This window comes from Hyla sarda, chromosome 6 (assembly GCF_029499605.1).
Source record: "Hyla sarda isolate aHylSar1 chromosome 6, aHylSar1.hap1, whole genome shotgun sequence".
Classification (NCBI taxonomy): domain Eukaryota; kingdom Metazoa; phylum Chordata; class Amphibia; order Anura; family Hylidae; genus Hyla; species Hyla sarda.
In genome coordinates, this window is record NC_079194.1 from 237,391,806 (window position 1) to 237,410,981 (window position 19,176).

The 19,176-nt window shown below is 46.4% G+C and overlaps 1 protein-coding gene across 1 annotated transcript in view; it reads left to right on the forward strand.

The window, feature by feature from the left end:
* The window catches only part of SYT12 (synaptotagmin 12), a 114,425-nt gene that overhangs the window by 44,000 nt on the left and 51,249 nt on the right, over positions 1–19,176 (forward strand). The window contains exons 2-3 of the mRNA XM_056526715.1: positions 12,813–12,866; positions 13,258–13,451. Coding sequence (XP_056382690.1) covers positions 12,833–12,866; positions 13,258–13,451 — 228 coding nt within the window. The 5' untranslated portion in view covers positions 12,813–12,832. The remainder of the gene's footprint in view (positions 1–12,812; positions 12,867–13,257; positions 13,452–19,176) is intronic.

Here is a 19,176-nt window from a genome sequence, read left to right on the forward strand (position 1 = left end):
TCTGCATCTGCCATTCTGACGACTCACTGTCCCCCTGCTCCTCACTTTTTCCTGCCTCCTGTTAAATCCCAGCAGGAACTGCCACTCAGCCAATCAAAGACTGCAGTGGTGACCCGCTCCAGTCAGTGATTGGCTGAGCTGGAATTTCCTTCATGGAAGACACTTCTAAGGAAGCAGTAAGAAGCAGGGCAGGTGAATATGGTTTCTTTTTTATTTTTAACTAGCTGAGTACCCGGCGTTGCCCGGTTTTTCCTTCCTAATCCTTGTTGTGGAGGAAAATCAACAGAGGAAGCTTTTGACTTCATATCCCGTCCTCATATATTGTTGTCATATCCCAACCCCATATCTCATCCTCATATCCCAACCTCATATCCCGACATCCTATCCCGTCTTTCTATCCCGTCCTCCTATCCCGTCCTTCTATCTCGACCTCCTATGTCAACCTCCTATCCCGACTTCCTATCCCGTCCTCCTATCCCGTCCTCATATCCCGTCCTCCTATCTTGACCTCCTATCTTGACCTCCTATCCCGACCTCCTATACCGACCTCCTATCCCATTCTCCTATCCCGTCCTCCTATCCCGACCTCCTATCTCGACCTATCCCTTCCTCGTATCCCGTACTCCTATCCCAACCTCCTATCCCATCCTCCTTTCCCATCCTCATATCTTGACCTCATATCCCGTCCTCATATCCCGACCTGTAATATGTGTACCAGCTATTGAAATATCTTCAGCCGTACGGAAGTTATGTGGGAACATACATTTCCCATTGATTTGCATGGGACTTTAAACGAAAACCCCGACCCTCACAAATGGGGTAGCTAAGGGTTAAATTATGCATAATTTAAGGGTTAAATTAACTATCCTATATTTTAAGTGGACATATAAGTAACATGTGACCAAGTATTATCAAAATATCTCCAGCCGTTTGGAAGTTATGCAGTAACATATATTTCCCATTGACTTGTATGGGACTTTAAATGGGTATGTCACGCCCCCTCCCATAGCAGTCACGCCCCCTCCCATAGGTTTTCATTGAGGGGCAGAGCCGTGACATCACATGGGGCTGAGCCGTGACGTCACAACGCTCAGTCCCCGTGATCGACGGTAATCAGACTAATTTAGATTTTAATGGGGTGCGGCGTGCAAGGTCACGGGGGTCCCCAGTAGTGTTGAGCGGCATAGGCCATATTCGAATTCGCGATATATTCGCTAAATTCGCATATTCGTAATATTCGAGTTTTATTTTCGCATATGCGTAAATTCGTGCATGCGAAAATTAACATATGCGAAAATTAACATAAACCAAAATTAACATAAGCGACAATTCGCATATGCGAAAATTCGCATATGCAAATTTTCGGATGTGCGAAAATTCGCACGCCAGTCTCAAACAGTAGTATTAGAGCCTTCTTTACACCACACAAGCTGGAAGCAGAGAGGGATGATCACTGTGATGTGTACAGTGAGAAAGAAAAAAAAAAGAATATTCGTAATTACGAATATATAGCGCTATATTCGCGAATATTCGTGAATTCGCGAATATGCGATATTCGCGAATAAAATTTGCATTGCGAATATTCGCGAGCAACACTAGTCCCCAGCAGCATCAAGCATTTTATCCCCTATCCTTTGGATAGGGGATAAGATGTCTAAGCGCTTGAGTACCCCTTCAAACAAAAACCACGACCCTGGCAAATTGGGGGCGAGTAAGGGTTAAATTACCTATGCTATGTTTGTTGTTGACATATAAGTAACGTGTGCCAAGTTTCATGTTAATAACTTTAGCCGTTTGGACGTAATGCTGGAACATACACACACAACACACACACATATATACACACACATACATCGAGTTTTATATATATATATATATATATATATATATATATATATATATATAGATTTACACCTTGACCTGGAATAACCCTTTAAAATCTCAGACCCTAAATTGTAAAAATAATGCACTACAAATTTTCTGCTTGCAAAATCTGCATGAAGGCTGTGTTCACAGTCAGTATGCATGTGTTTAAGGATGAATGGGCATCTTTGACTCTCTGCGTCCTTGTTTGCTGCACTTTGCTTCCAGCACCAATGGCAAGCTAGTCTGGATTTTGCTGACCTTCCTTGGATTGAATTGGCCTGGCAAAGGAAGAGTATCCAATCCCAGATTGTACATGCACTCTCTTTACTTTAGCAGGCGATACAAATGCTTCCACATCCTTGTCATATTTCCTGTGCAGGTATAGATGTCAGTCATGTATTGAGGGCGTGGAGTTTAGCTCAGTAAAGATGGGCAAGCAGCATACTGTTACGCCGAGCGCTCCGGGTCCCCGCTCCTCCCCGGAGCGCTCGCTTCCCTCTCGCTACCGCAGCGCTCCGGGCAGCTCAACTGACCCGGTGCGCTGCGATACCGTCTCCAGCCGGGATGCGATTCGCGATGCGGGTAGCGCCCGCTCGCGATGCGCATCCCGGCTCCCGTACCTGACTCGCTCTCCGTCTGTCCTGTCCCGGCGCGCGCGGCCCCGCTCCCTAGGGCGCGCGCGCGCCGGGTCTCTGCGATTTAAAGGGCCACTGCGCCGCTGATTGGCGCAGTGTTTCCAATTAGTGTGTTCACCTGTGCACTCCCTATTTATACCTCACTTCCCCTTCACTCCCTCGCCGGATCTTGTTGCCATTGTGCCAGTGAAAGCGTTTCCTTGTGTGTTCCTAGCCTGTGTTCCAGACCTCCTGCCGTTGCCCCCGACTACGATCCTTGCTGCCTGCCCCGACCTTCTGCTACGTCCGACCTTGCTTCTGTCTACTCCCTTGTACCGCGCCTATCTTCAGCAGTCAGAGAGGTTGAGCCGTTGCTAGTGGATACGACCTGGTCACTACCGCCGCAGCAAGACCATCCCGCTTTGCGGCGGGCTCTGGTGAAAACCAGTAGTGACTTAGAACCGATCCACTAGCACGGTCCACGCCAATCCCTCTCTGGCACAGAGGATCCACTACCTGCCAGCCGGCATCGTGACAGTAGATCCGGCCATGGATCCCGCTGAAGTTCCTCTGCCAGTTGTCGCCGACCTCACCACGGTGGTCGCCCAGCAGTCACAACAGATAGCGCAACAAGGCCAACAGCTGTCTCAACTGACCGTGATGCTACAGCAGCTACTACCACAGCTTCAGCAATCATCTCCTCCGCCAGCTCCTGCACCTCCTCCGCAGCGAGTGGCCGCTTCTGGTCTACGACTATCCTTGCCGGATAAATTTGATGGGGACTCTAAATTCTGCCGTGGCTTTCTTTCCCAATGTTCCCTGCACTTGGAGATGATGTCGGACCAGTTCCCTACTGAAAGGTCTAAGGTGGCTTTCGTAGTCAGCCTTCTGTCTGGAAAAGCTCTGTCATGGGCCACACCGCTCTGGGACCGCAATGACCCCGTCACTGCCTCTATACACTCCTTCTTCTCGGAAATTCGAAGTGTCTTTGAGGAACCTGCCCGAGCCTCTTCTGCTGAGACTGCCCTGTTGAACCTGGTCCAGGGTAATTCTTCCGTTGGCGAGTACGCCGTACAATTCCATACTCTTGCTTCAGAATTATCCTGGAATAATGAGGCCCTCTGCGCGACCTTTAAAAAAGGCCTATCCAGCAACATTAAAGATGTTCTGGCCGCACGAGAAATCCCTGCTAACCTACATGAACTCATCCATCTTGCCACTCGCATTGACATGCGTTTTTCCGAAAGGCGTCAGGAGCTCCGCCAGGATATGGACTTTGTTCGCACAGGGCGTTTTTTCTCCCCGGCTCCTCTCTCCTCTGGTCCCCTGCAATCCGTTCCTGTGCCTCCCGCCGTGGAGGCTATGCAGGTCGACCGGTCTCGCCTGACACCTCAAGAGAGGACACGACGCCGCATGGAGAATCTCTGCCTGTACTGTGCCAGTACCGAACACTTCCTGAAGGATTGTCCTATCCGTCCTCCCCGCCTGGAAAGACGTACGCTGACTCCGCACAAAGGTGAGACAGTCCTTGATGTCTACTCTGCTTCTCCACGTCTTACTGTGCCTGTGCGGATATCTGCCTCTGCCTTCTCCTTCTCTACTATGGCCTTCTTGGATTCCGGATCTGCAGGAAATTTTATTTTGGCCTCTCTCGTCAACAGGTTCAACATCCCAGTGACCAGTCTCGCCAGACCCCTCTACATCAATTGTGTAAACAATGAAAGATTGGACTGTACCATACGTTTCCGCACGGAGCCCCTTCTAATGTGCATCGGACCTCATCACGAGAAGATTGAATTTTTGGTCCTCCCCAATTGCACTTCCGAAATCCTCCTTGGACTACCCTGGCTTCAACTCCATTCCCCAACCCTGGATTGGTCCACTGGGGAGATCAAGAGTTGGGGGCCCTCTTGTTTCAAGGACTGCCTAAAACCGGTTCCCAGTACCCCTTGCCGTGACTCTGTGGTTCCCCCTGTAACCGGTCTCCCTAAGGCCTATATGGACTTTGCGGATGTTTTTTGCAAAAAACAAGCTGAGACTCTACCTCCTCACAGGCCTTATGATTGTCCTATTGACCTCCTCCCGGGCACTACTCCACCCCGGGGCAGAATCTATCCTCTGTCCGCCCCAGAGACTCTTGCTATGTCGGAGTACATCCAGGAAAATTTAAAAAAAGGCTTTATCCGTAAATCCTCCTCTCCTGCCGGAGCCGGATTTTTCTTTGTGTCCAAAAAAGATGGCTCTCTACGTCCTTGCATTGACTACCGCGGTCTTAATAAAATCACGGTAAAGAACCGCTACCCCCTACCCCTCATCTCTGAACTCTTTGATCGCCTCCAAGGTGCCCACATCTTTACCAAACTGGACTTAAGAGGTGCTTATAATCTCATCCGCATCAGAGAGGGGGATGAATGGAAAACGGCATTTAACACTAGAGATGGACACTTTGAGTATCTGGTCATGCCCTTTGGCCTGTGCAACGCCCCTGCCGTCTTCCAAGACTTTGTTAATGAAATTTTTCGTGATCTCTTATACTCCTGTGTTGTTGTATATCTGGACGATATCCTGATTTTTTCTGCCAATCTAGAAGAACACCGCCAGCATGTCCGTATGGTTCTTCAGAGACTTCGTGACAATCAACTTTATGCCAAGATAGAGAAATGTCTGTTTGAATGCCAATCTCTTCCTTTCCTAGGATACTTGGTCTCTGGCCAGGGACTACAAATGGATCCAGACAAACTCTCTGCCGTCTTAGATTGGCCACGCCCCTCCGGACTCCGTGCTATCCAACGTTTTTTGGGGTTCGCCAATTATTACAGGCAATTTATTCCACATTTTTCTACCGTTGTGGCCCCTATCGTGGCTTTAACCAAAAAAAATGCCAATCCCAAGTCTTGGCCTCCTCAAGCGGAAGACGCCTTTAAACGGCTCAAGTCTGCCTTTTCTTCGGCTCCCGTGCTCTCCAGACCTGACCCATCTAAACCCTTCCTATTGGAGGTTGATGCCTCCTCTGTAGGAGCTGGAGCGGTCCTTCTACAAAAAAATTCTTCCGGGCATGCTGTTACTTGTGGTTTTTTTTCTAGGACCTTCTCTCCGGCGGAGAGGAACTACTCCATCGGGGATCGAGAGCTTCTAGCCATTAAATTAGCACTTGAGGAATGGAGGCATCTGCTGGAGGGATCAAGATTTCCAGTTATTATTTACACCGATCACAAGAACCTCTCCTATCTCCAGTCTGCCCAACGGCTGAATCCTCGCCAGGCCAGGTGGTCTCTGTTCTTTGCCCGATTTAATTTTGAAATTCACTTTCGGCCTGCCGATAAGAACATTAGGGCCGATGCTCTCTCTCGTTCCTCGGATGCCTCGGAAGTTGAACTCTCTCCGCAACACATCATTCCTCCTGACTGCCTGATTTCCACTTCTCCAGCCTCCATCAGGCAAACTCCTCCAGGAAAGACCTTCGTCTCTCCACGCCAACGCCTCGGAATCCTCAAATGGGGTCACTCCTCCCATCTCGCAGGTCATGCAGGCATCAAGAAATCTGTGCAACTCATCTCTCGCTTCTATTGGTGGCCGACTCTGGAGACGGATGTCGTGGACTTTGTGCGAGCCTGCACTGTCTGTGCCCGGGATAAGACTCCTCGCCAGAAGCCCGCTGGTTTTCTTCATCCTCTGCCTGTCCCTGAACAGCCTTGGTCTCTGATTGGTATGGATTTTATTACAGACCTACCCCCATCCCGTGGCAACACTGTTGTTTGGGTGGTCGTTGATCGATTCTCCAAGATGGCACATTTCATCCCTCTTCCTGGTCTTCCTTCAGCACCTCAGTTGGCTAAACAATTTTTTGTACACATTTTTCGTCTTCACGGGTTGCCCACACAGATAGTCTCGGATAGAGGCGTCCAATTCGTGTCAAAATTCTGGAGGGCTCTCTGTAAACAACTCAAGATTAAATTAAACTTTTCTTCTGCATATCATCCTCAATCCAATGGACAAGTAGAAAGAATTAACCAGGTCTTGGGTGATTATTTACGACATTTTGTTTCCTCCCGCCAGGATGATTGGGCAGATCTTCTACCATGGGCCGAATTCTCGTATAACTTTAGAGTCTCTGAATCTTCCTCCAAATCCCCATTTTTCGTGGTGTACGGCCGTCACCCTCTTCCCCCCCTCCCTACTCCCTTGCCCTCTGGTTTGCCCGCTGTAGATGAAGTGACTCGTGATCTTTCCACCATATGGAAAGAGACCCAAGATTCTCTTTTACAGGCTTCATCTCGCATGAAAAAGTTTGCCGATAAGAAAAGAAGAGCTCCCCCCATTTTTGCTCCCGGAGACAAGGTATGGCTCTCCGCTAAATATGTCCGCTTTCGTGTCCCCAGTTACAAACTGGGTCCACGCTATCTTGGTCCTTTCAAAGTCTTGTGCCAAATTAATCCCGTCTCTTACAAACTTCTTCTTCCTCCTTCTCTCCGTATTCCTAATGCCTTTCATGTCTCTCTTCTTAAACCACTCATCATCAACCGTTTCTCTCCCAAATTAGTTTCTCCCACTTCTGTCTCCGGTTCTTCTGACGTCTTCTCAGTGAAAGAGATACTGGCCTCCAAGACGGTCAGAGGAAAAAGGTTCTTTTTGGTGGATTGGGAGGGAGGTGGACCTGAAGAGAGATCCTGGGAACCTGAGGACAACATCCTAGACAAAAGTCTGCTCCTCAGGTTCTCAGGCTCTAAGAAGAGGGGGAGACCCAAGGGGGGGGGTACTGTTACGCCGAGCGCTCCGGGTCCCCGCTCCTCCCCGGAGCGCTCGCTTCTCTCTCGCTACCGCAGCGCTCCGGGCAGCTCCACTGACCCGGTGCGCTGCGATACCGTCTCCAGCCGGGATGCGATTCGCGATGCGGGTAGCGCCCGCTCGCGATGCGCATCCCGGCTCCCGTACCTGACTCGCTCTCCGTCTGTCCTGTCCTGGCGCGCGCGGCCCCGCTCCCTAGGGCGCGCGCGCGCCGGGTCTCTGCGATTTAAAGGGCCACTGCGCCGCTGATTGGCGCAGTGTTTCCAATTAGTGTGTTCACCTGTGCACTCCCTATTTATACCTCACTTCCCCTTCACTCCCTCGCCGGATCTTGTTGCCATTGTGCCAGTGAAAGCGTTTCCTTGTGTGTTCCTAGCCTGTGTTCCAGACCTCCTGCCGTTGCCCCCGACTACGATCCTTGCTGCCTGCCCCGACCTTCTGCTACGTCCGACCTTGCTTCTGTCTACTCCCTTGTACCGCGCCTATCTTCAGCAGTCAGAGAGGTTGAGCCGTTGCTAGTGGATACGACCTGGTCACTACCGCCGCAGCAAGACCATCCCGCTTTGCGGCGGGCTCTGGTGAAAACCAGTAGTGACTTAGAACCGATCCACTAGCACGGTCCACGCCAATCCCTCTCTGGCACAGAGGATCCACTACCTGCCAGCCGGCATCGTGACACATACATAACAGTCAAAGACAGCGACACAGTTCAGATGCAGTACAAACTTACTGTCTCCTGCTTTTTATTATCCAAAAACAAAATAGAGCCATATTCACATTGGCTGAAAACAAAACTAAACCTGCTGGTCCACCACGAACTAAACACTTTTAACTGGTCCTCACTATACAGCTGGAACGCTACTGGCCACACGACAAAACAAACTTGAAATGTGTTCCCAGGAGAGGCTAGCAGACCTCAGGACTTCAAGTCAAGTTCCTCATAGAGCCTCTCTTGGCAGACTGACTCTCAGGTAGTCTTAAAGGGTTTCTCCAATGCCCTGCCTTCCGGAGCTCCACTCGCAGCGTCCGGAAGTTTATTACTCCGAACGCTGTGTGCGGGCTTCCGTGTTCGAGGCCGCCCCTCGTGACGTCACGCCCACCCCCTCGTGACGTCACGCCTGCCCCCTCAACGAAAGTCTATGGGAAGGGGGCGTGACAGCGGTCGCGCCCCCTTCCCAAAGACTTTCGTTGAGGGGGCGGGTGTGACGTCACGAGGGGGCGGGCGTGACGTCAAGAGGGGGCAGCCGCGAACACGGAAGCCTGCACACAGCGTTCGGAGTAATTATCTTCCGGACGCTGCGAGCGGAGCTCCGGAAGGCAGGGCAGTGGAGAACCCCTTTAAAACCCAGTGACAAGCTGTCTCCAGCACCTGTGCTGCTCTGAACTTGTTTGAAATCCTGGAGTGGCCCAGGAAGGGGATGAAAGGCTCAACTATCAAGTTGCCTTGCATCCCATTAAAATCCAGCCCAAAATTAGGACTTACCAAAAGTCCCTAGCAAGCTAATTTTGCCAGAAGTTTAACTATCTCCAGGATTCCATTATACCTCCCCAAGCTTTCACTGGATGACACGTGCATCCTAGAACCTTTAGTCCACATATAACAGCTAGCCTGTGGAAATGTAGCTATCCCCAACCACCATTATTGTCACGGGACATACAGCTGAAGCTTAGTGTACATTACTAGGACTTATCCAGTAAAGACCCAGGGGGACATTTATGATTGTGTTTATGCCTTTTTTTTGGTGTTAAAAAGGTGCATCTTTAGGCGCAGTGTGTAGTAGTACCTATTTTGTGCGCCTTTTGATTAAATGGCCTTTTTACAACCCGGCTGTGAAATCCAGTGGTGCGCTTTTTCCAATGTAGTGGATGTTATTTATTACATGCACCTTTTTTCAAAAGGGCACATAAAAAGCTACATCTACCTAAAAAGAGCACAGATTCATTCCATGTCGAGGCAACCTTTCCATTGGGGCTGGAGCCAGCGAAATCTGAGCTAAAATTCAAAAGGCGCAATATATTTTAAGGCCGTGTGCCTATAGTAAACTAGCTGAGTACCCGGCGTTTCCCAGTTTTTTCTACCTAATCCTTGTGGGGGAGGAAAAGCAACATAGGAGGAAGAACTTGTCCTCATATCCTGACCTCATATCCAGTCCTCATATCCCGAACTCATATCCCGACCTCTTATTCCGACCTCATCTCCTGTCCTCATTTCCCATCCTCATCTTCCGTCCTCATCTCCCATCCTCATATCCCATCCTCATCTCCTATCCTCATATCCCAACCTCAGGTGGAGCTGAGTTGTGATGAAGATATTGTAGGCCGAAAATAGAAGGAGGTGTGGTTTTGTGAAGTGGGCAGGACTTGTAAGCTGGACCAATGCACAAAAAGGGTAGAAAATAAAAGGGGTGCAGCCTAAATTGTGGGTGTGGCTTTGCAAGATGGGGCGTGGCATGCACGCGGCGTGTGGCCAGACTGACACACCAGGAGAAGCAGAGCGGAGCTTGTGGAGTATGGTATTGGAAGTCCTATATACTTGCATGGGACTTGACAAAAACCCCATCCTTCATTTAAGAGGTTAGGTTAGGGTTAATTTAAATATCATATAATTTTATTTCAAATATAAGTAACATGTGTAATAAGTTTCATCAAAATATCTCCAGCCATTTGGAAGTTATGCTGGAACATACATTTCCCATAACCCCACTGTTGCAAATGGGGGTAGTTAAGGATTAATTTATCTATCCTGTGTTTGTAGTTGGCATATTAGTAACATGTGTACCAAGTTTTATCAAAATATCTCTAGCCATTTGGAAGTGATGCTGGAACATACACACATACACATATACACACATTGGCCCTGATTTACTATTGTAAACCCGACATGTTTTGTCCAACTGTGCGCCAGATATTGTGTCTGCGCCAGAATTTGCTCCAGAATTGACAAAAACCCGACCAACTCTCCATTTTTACTGAGAAAACCCGAAAAAGGGGTGTGACCGTCAAGAAAAGTGGGCATGACCGCTGAAAAGTGGGCGTGTCCCCGACATTTTCACAAAAACCCAACATATTTACTAAGGTTTCCACAGAAAATGTGGTGGATTTGAGCTTTGGAAAACTCGACAGATTGGAGCATGAGTAAAAAAGCAAAGTGTAGGGAGAGTGGAAAATGTAGGGAATTAAAACGCACAAAGAAAACTATACTCAACTCTTAGTAAATCAGGCCATTTAGTTTTAGATATATAGATTTGGCGCAAGTTAGACAAAAAAAAAGCCCCAAAAATTGTGCCAGGGAAAACTGAATCCTATAGCCAACATAAATGTGCCCCCCCCCCCCCCCCCAGTGTTTTATTGTATTTTAGAAGACATTAGTACAGAAACATTTTAAATGATAGTAAATACAAAATTACAAAACTCGTTGGTTTTTCTGTCTGAAAATATAAACTGCTGTACCCTGCAGAATTTGGAAAGCTCTTGTTGTAAGTCACTTTTAGCTTCAGCTGATATAAAATTCCTGGGCACAAGAGAATATAATAATGAAACAACCCATCTTGTCATATTACATGTTAGGGAATGTACTCGAAGAATTAAGCTTGCCGATTAGACTCGAACGGTAGCCGTAAAGAAGGGAATTGATTGGAATTACTTGCCAAATGTATCAAAGTTCAGATTCTAAAGATTACTCTTTAATTACTAAGTTATTTCCGTCACTGATTTTAGTAGCAATTAATTTAATTGCTGAACATTTAAAGGACGATGAGATGTGAAATATCAGATTCTCTGTAGAGGGTTGTAGCAAACATGTTTCAGATGATATGAAAGCATATCCGTATTACTGGCCTGACCGAGGTCTAATGACCTGAACACTACAGGCGGACTAAGACTTGTGGCCATGACTGATGAGGCCTGATAATTACCCCATAATCTTGATAAATAATAACCCCTTCCCCAAAAGAAGACAGACACAACTTTAACTGTAAATGGGTAGGGGTAGGCCACAGCTTTTATTTCATAAATAACAGAGATAAGTAACAGAGAATTTAAAGGGGTACTCCGCTGCTCAACATTTGGAACAAACTGTTCTGAACGCTGGAGCCGGCGCCAGGAGATTGTGACGTCATAGCCCTGCCCCCTCATGACGTAACGCCCCACCCCCTCAATGCAAGTCTATGTCACGCTCCCTCCCATAGACTTGCATTGAGGGGGCGGGGGCGTGATGTCATGAGTGGGTGGGGCTATGACATCACGAGCTCCCGGGGCCGGTTCCAGCGCTCAAAACCTCTATAAGGCACTTCAAAATCAATGACAAAGTTTGCACAATAAGCACTGCTGCCTCTGGCAAGCATGAATGCCGCAGACCTGGGCCGTACCAGTGCAGTTTTGCTCCATAACCAACCGCTGTGGCTTCAACTGGAAACTGACAAACTGCAAGATACAGAAATCAACAAACAAAACGACATAACAAAAGGCAGGGAAGGCGGGACAACCTATGGGATCCAGTGAGGGGGAAGGTGCCTGAGGCAGCAGTAAATGAGGAGGGACTAAAAATGGCGGGAACAGACTAGGGGTATCCCGACCAAGAACTCACAGGGGGAGGGAGAAATAACTTAACCCCTAAGGATAGCAAAGAGGGGAGGCGTGAGCCCCTTAGGTTTTAAAGAAACAGGAGGGCTACAAAGTAAGGAGGGACAATATTGGCATCCAACAATGAGCCCCTACAATTACACTAGTCTAAATCTGCCTAAACAGTATTAGAGCTTGTCCTAGACACACACACACACACACATAATCTCTTTTGTATAGATCCATATACACATACTTTATGGAGCATATTTACTAAAGCCTACATACTCTTTGCAAAACCCCCTTGGATTGCCTTGTGCAACCATAGATTTTGCACACTATTTTTGTTATATGTGAATAAACCAGTAAGCATGATGAAAATAATGCTCATAACGAAAGTAATAATTCATATGTAAAAATGGGAACTATCTACTATACTTGCATGAAGATCTATCACTGTGTTCTTAAATCTAACTGGTCACCACTTTTGAGCCGAAGCACACCGGGGACTGGAAAGTAGCTCGGACCAGTGCAGGTGAAAAGAGACACTTATCCCCTATCCTGTAGATAAGGGATAAGTTGTGTTACCCAGAGTACCCCTTTAAGGAAAGATGCCCCAGAGTTGTTATATTGGGGTGAATACAATAATTTACTGAAACAGATCATCTATTTTACACTGCGGGTTCATCAATGACGGATCCTACAGTGTGCCTTCAGCTGTGCCTGCCTGCTCGTAGCGGCAATCCGTCATCGGTAGATCCGCAGTGTAAAATATGCTGCGGATCCGTTACATGTAATCCTACCCTTAAACAGCATTTACAAATGAGACAGTGTATGTTTACCATTATTGTCAATTGTTCGGCAATGTTCACACTGTGTTGTGATTTACATTCAGAACAGAAGCCAAGATGCTAGGTTAGATTTGCTCTTGAACTTGAGATTGTTGCTGTGAGAATATGCATTTTACCTTTTCTTTTTTCCATTTAGGTAGAAACTAAATACATGACATGGAGGGTAAAATGATTGACTATCGCATTAGTGGTAAGTGACATTTTATGATTCATGACATTAAGGTGTGAACTACTGGGGATGGTTTATATTGTAATAAACTTGTGGACTAAAAATAAATAAATACTGTAACACAAGGAAAACAAGGGTTTCATGTCTGGTTTCACACATTTTACCGCCATAGTGAAGAAACGTATATATAGAGATCAGCCCTGATATTCATTGTCCTGAGCTCTGAAGTGTCTCAAGTCCAAAAAAACATTAAATGCAGGATGGAAGATTGGAAAACTCTTCATGCTGCTGAACGTGGATTTAGATCCCATTTAGAGAGCTTTACATATTGACTGCTGCCAACTGAATTTTATTGCTGCTTTATGTTCCTACATAAAATTCTTCATGGTTATTTTATGGACGTGTTTTACAGTCATCACAAGCCCGCCTGGATGGGAAATAGGAATATACATTGCTGGCGCGCTGACTTTACTTGGGGTAGTGGGTCTCCATTTATGGAAGCTGTACAAATCAGGCAGCTACCCATCTCCTTCTCCGTTCCCCAACTACGATTATCGATATCTGAAGCAAAAATATGGCGCATCATACTCAGAGGTGAAGAAGAAGGTAAGATCTTTGCAACAAGTGCCTGGATTAAAATAAAATTGTATTGATTATTAAGCTAGGTTCACATTGGTCTTTTTTCTGTTCATCTGCTCGTTGACTTTATTGGGGTCTATCAGGTTTCCAGCATGCATTTTTTTGTCCGTTGTTTTGGGCTTAGGCTGCATTCACACTTCGTTTTTGCATTACGGGTGCCGGATCCGACTGGGGGAGGGGCAAACCAAGCTCTCCCATACCCCAGCCGGACCAGCGCTGAACTACGGTTTTAGGTCCTGTCACAAAACCGGATACGGGTCAAAAATGAGATGACCGGAGTCGCCGTTTGATTCCGGTCCGCTCATTAAAGTAAATGGAGTTCAGCGCTGGTCCGGCTGGGGTAATGTAATGTAAAAACGAAGTGTGAATGCAGCCTTATTCTTCTTTCCAACAGAGCTTTTGTTGCAGATGTGAACATAACCATTGATGCCAGAAACATTTGGGACCATTTATTATTGTTGTCTTTAGAATGTGTGTTTTAAAGTAATTTATTTTTGCTTTGGTTTTGCTTACTGGTCCAAGTTTTGGAGGGGGTTGTGATTTTTTGTGCAACACTCATACCCTATAAATCCATTACCACTGCAAAGTAAAAAATAGAAAATTGTTACATCTCGCACAGTGGCCGGACATGCTGGACGTGGGCGCACCCCTTGCCCGTCTCCCTGTACTATGTCAGGGACAAGATGCGCCGTGGCTTGCATGTCCAGCTGCAGGCACACTCAGCCGGCCGGAGGATACTCACCCCGCCACGTTCCTGGCTCCTCTGTCTTTCCTGACAGCCGGTGTGTGCATACCCCGCTTCCTAGGACGCGCACGCGTCGGCTCTCTGAAATTTAAAGGGCAAGTGCATCGGTAATTGGCTATTGCCAAGTGCTGACCCTATAAAGTCTTCCTTTGACCCCTGCCGGATCTTTGTGCTATTGCCATTGTGAAAGATTACCCTAATTGTGTTTTGCCATACCTTGTACCAGTTCTGTCTGCTACGTTCCTGTCCATTGTATCTTGCCACTGGCCCTGACCTTCCTGCCTGTGCCTTACCAGGAATCCTTCCCTACTAGTCTGTACCTTGCCTCACCTCAGCCACCACTGTGGGCAAGTCGCACCAGGGGTAGCGACCTGGGAGTCCATCCTGCTTTGCGGCGGGCTCTGATGAATACCGCTCCCTGGTGCGGCTTTCACCATTGTCCTCAGTGGTACAGCGGACTCACTATAACAGCCGTTACGGTAAGATCCGGCCATGCATCCCACCGAGGTGCCTCTGCCGAACGTTGCTGACCTCACCATCATCGTGGCTCAACAGTCTCAGCAGTTAGCGCAACAGGTGCAACAGTTGAATCAGCTTTCCGCTATGATGGGGCAGCTCCTTTCCTCCCAGCAGCAGCAGCCGCAACTGCAACTGCAGCAACCTGCTCCTCTGGCTCCTCCGGTGTCTGCAGCTTCCGTGGTGTCTTTTTGTCCTAAGCTTTGTTTGTCCCTGCCTACCAAGTACGAAGGGGACCCTAAATTGTTCAAGGATTGTGTGACCCAGTGCTCCCTGCATGTGGAACTGATGGCCGACGAGTTTCCGACTGAGCGTTCCAAGGTGGCATTCATGGTCAGTCTTCTTTCCGGGAAGGCCCTGGCCTGGACTACTCCTCTCTGGGACAGAAGCGATCCAGTGACAACTAATTTTCAAGCTTTCCTCTCGGAGTTCTGCAGCATCTTCGAAGAGCATGCACAGGCCTCCTCGGCTGAAACCGCACTTCTGAAACTTTGCCAAGTGGATTCTTCAGTTGGTGAATACGCGTTCCAGTTTTTCACCCTAGCCTCTGAGCTTGACTGGAATGACACGTCCCTATGTGCCTCTTGTCGTGCTAATTAAACCCAAAAAATGAATCACTATGTTTTAATATGTTTCATAGCATAATAGCATGATGTCAGCCATTTTGTGTATGTTCTAAATAAGACCACAGTAATTCTAAGTTCTCCTATTCTAATGCCAGTCTGAGAGTACAATGGATCTTGTATCTTCAGCTTATTTATGGTGTTTAGATTAGAGACTGATAAGGGGTTTGGTTACATTCTCTAAACATTCACACATCTGTGAAAGAGACCTATATCAAACTCTTATCACTTCAATAAATTAGGATGTCTAATTGGAGACTCTATGTCTATGAGAATCAAGGGTTTGATTACTTATAGATGTCAAAAGTAATCCCTGTTTGTTAATTATTGTTCCATTCGTCAAAGTGTGGAATGTTGGTTTAAGACCAATTATTGACAGTTAACCCTTGATGGTAATTATGCTAATTTCTTATGCAATAGCACCCCCTAGCGGATGGGTAGTTGACATTACACCCACAAGAAAGGCATTATGGGTGATATGCTCAATGCATTCTGGTTAGTAAAGTGATGTCATAGTCATTACCATATGTACACGCCCAACCTACATTCATTGGGAAATTCCAATTTAGGAGGGTGTGTCTAACTAATTAAAAAGTCTGGTAAACCAGATGTTAGATACTGAATACTGGGAACTGAAGACTCTCTGAACTGTAGACTGTAGGCTGAAAAGGACAGACAAAGACAGGGTCTTCCACTGAAAGAGGTCCACAAGATGGAAGCCAGGAAAACAATGTGAGATCCCAGATGCCGGACTGATCACACGGTACCGACCCAGTGGCTGCCCCTGATGATGAGATGGACCGTTCAGGGTTCCTCAGAGCAGAAGTATGGTTTTTACAAAGTTTTGGTGAGAGACACAAAAATGGTATTCCATTTAATTAAGACTAATTGAGATCATGTGGATGGGATTATACCATTTAGATTGGCGAATAAATTAATTAAATACAATAATTTATTATCTCGATATTGAGATTATAGTTTTAGGATATTGTGAGACTTCATTCTACCTTCCATGGTGATTCAGTGCCCTTTTTATGTATTCTGCACCTTTCTATGTATATTTTTAACTTTTTGTATCTAATAAAGTATATGGATTTATAATGATTTCATGTTTTTGTGTGCACTGTTTGGTACACATTTTCGGCGTTCCCACTTCATTCTACCTGCAGAAGAATCAAGACTCATAATCTATCAAAGCATTAAATAATTGCTTAGACATTGATAGAATTCCTACTCACCAAGCTAAGTGTTATAAATATATTTCCCACACACGAAACTTGTTTCAAGTTTTTCCTCCTAAAATATAGAGCAAGATCATATATCTCTGCTAATTGTCTTAATAGTCTTACCAAGATCATGTATAGAAAATAGTCCAGAATGGGGTAGAATTAGATCATAATTCTTCCACATTTATATCTTAGATGGATTTCCCCATTCTTGGAGTCATGTGATTTGTAGTTGGTTAGAAGAGGGCGGAGTGTATATAGCATTCCATATTTATGTCTTTGATTAGATATTTCCCACCTTAATATCATGAGGTTCCTCTAATGATATTCTAACCTGGTAGCTTTTGTTTTATTGTAACAAGTTACTTACTACTCACATGTATTGTTCTACTATATGTAGTCAATTAACAATCTTATACCGTTTACTAATATCTAATTGATATTCATTTGCATATATCGTGTTTATTACTCATTTATGTTTATAATCTTATAACCAATAAATCTTCATACTTTATAATACCTGTGTATTATTGTATATTGCAAAACTACATCCTTAAGCGTTAATGTCATCCTGTCATAAAAAGAACTTGTTGATATCTGAGGAAATAGTTGGACTCAGATGTGAATTGTATTGATTAGCTTTGTTTACAATTCACCAGGTCATAATTTTGATATTTTTAATAATTTTCAATTTTTCATAATTAATAAATTTTTTATGACCATAATTTATCATTCATAATTGAGTTATTACCGCACGACACTCTTTTAAAAAGGTCCTTTTCAGCAGGGTCAAGGATGCTTTGGCCGCACGAGACCCTCCGTCTTCCCTAAGTGAGCTTATTTTGTTGACTACCCGCATCGATGTGCGCTTCACTGAGAGGCAAGAGGAACGCCGCCAAGAATGCAAACCAGCCCGGTCACGTCTTCTTCCCCGTTTGGCCCCTGTGTTCCAGCGGCCGCCTCAACCACCCAAGTTGCCATCTGCTGAAGAATCTATGCCGGTGGATCGTGCCCACCTGACCCAGCAGGAATGGTCTCGTCGATGCAAAGAAAATTTGGGTCTTTACTGTGCCAGCCCAGAGCATTTCCGCAGGAACTGCCCATTACAGCCTCAACGTCTGAGAAACGCACGCACCTAGGGTTTGTGGGAGAGGCACCCCTAGGTGTGAAAACCTCCTCTCCCCGACTGACCATGCCAGTTATGCTTTCCTCCCCAACCGGGGTTCCGTACCACACCTCAGCCTATGAGGATTCAGGTTCTGCTGGGAACTTTATTAATCGCGCGTTAAGCCGTTATACAATGCCTGAACTACGTGGTGCGTTTTCGCACTGAACCACTGATGCTGCAAGTAAATGTCTTGCATAAGGAGAGGATCAAGTTCTTCGTGCTTCCTCACTGCACTTCGGCTATTTTCCTCGGTCTTCCCTGGTTGCAACGTCACTACCCCATCTCCCGCTGGGGGAAAGATTGCTTGAATCGCTGTCTGGTGACACCACAACGGAAGTCTTCCTTACCATCTCCTTCCTTGCCAGGCCTGCCTTCTCCTTACCAGCACTTTGCAGATGTGTTCTGCAAAAAAAAGGCATCAGCCCTATGTTCCGATTTGGCATGTTCCGCATCGGCCCGATGATAGTCTGATCGACCATCTGCCTGAGACTACACCTCCCCGGGGAAGAATCTATCACCTGTCAGCCCCTGAAACTCTAGCCATGGCTGAGTATATTAAAGAGAATCTGCAGAAAGGATTCATCCGAAAGTCCTCCTTCCCTGCCAGTATTGATTATCGGGGGCTCAATAAAATCACAATCAAGAACCGGTACCTCCTATTTCTGATTTTGGAACTTTTTGACTGCTTGCAGGGTGCCATGGTCTTCTCTAAGCTGGATCTGCGAGGAATTTGCAATCTAATCAGAATACGGGAAGGAGACAAATGGAAGATGGCCTTTAATACCAGTGATGGACATTTCTAGTTTTTAGTGATGCCATTTGGTCTCTGTAACACCCCGGCTGTTTTCCAGGTATTCGTCAATGACATCTTCCTGGATCTCCTTTATACTTGTGTCGTGGTATATTTGGATGACATCCTGATCTTTTCGCCAAACTTGGAGGTCCATCGCACCCTTATGCGCCAAGTCCTGCAACACCTTAGGAGCAATCGACTCTACGCCAAACTTGAGAAATGCCTTTTTGAGAAGATGAGTCTGCCATTTCTTGGTTATATTGTTTCCAACATAGGCCTCCAGATGGACCCAGACAAGTTATCATCTGTTCTCAAATGGCCACGACCTACTGGTCTGCGGTCTATACAGCGCTTGATTGGATTCGCCAATTACTATAATCAATTCATTTAACATTTCTCCTTGTTGGTTGCCCCGATTGTGGCGCTTTCCAAGAAGAATGGTAATCCCATATCCTTGCCCCTTGAAGCTGAAGAAGCATTCACCCAGTTGAAATCGGCGTTTGCCTCCGCACCTGTTCTGTCTAGACCCAACCCTGAAATGGTCTCTTTTCTTTTCCAGATTTAATCTCCTTGGACTCACATTGCCATTACACCGTCATTTGGGTGATCATGGATCGGTTC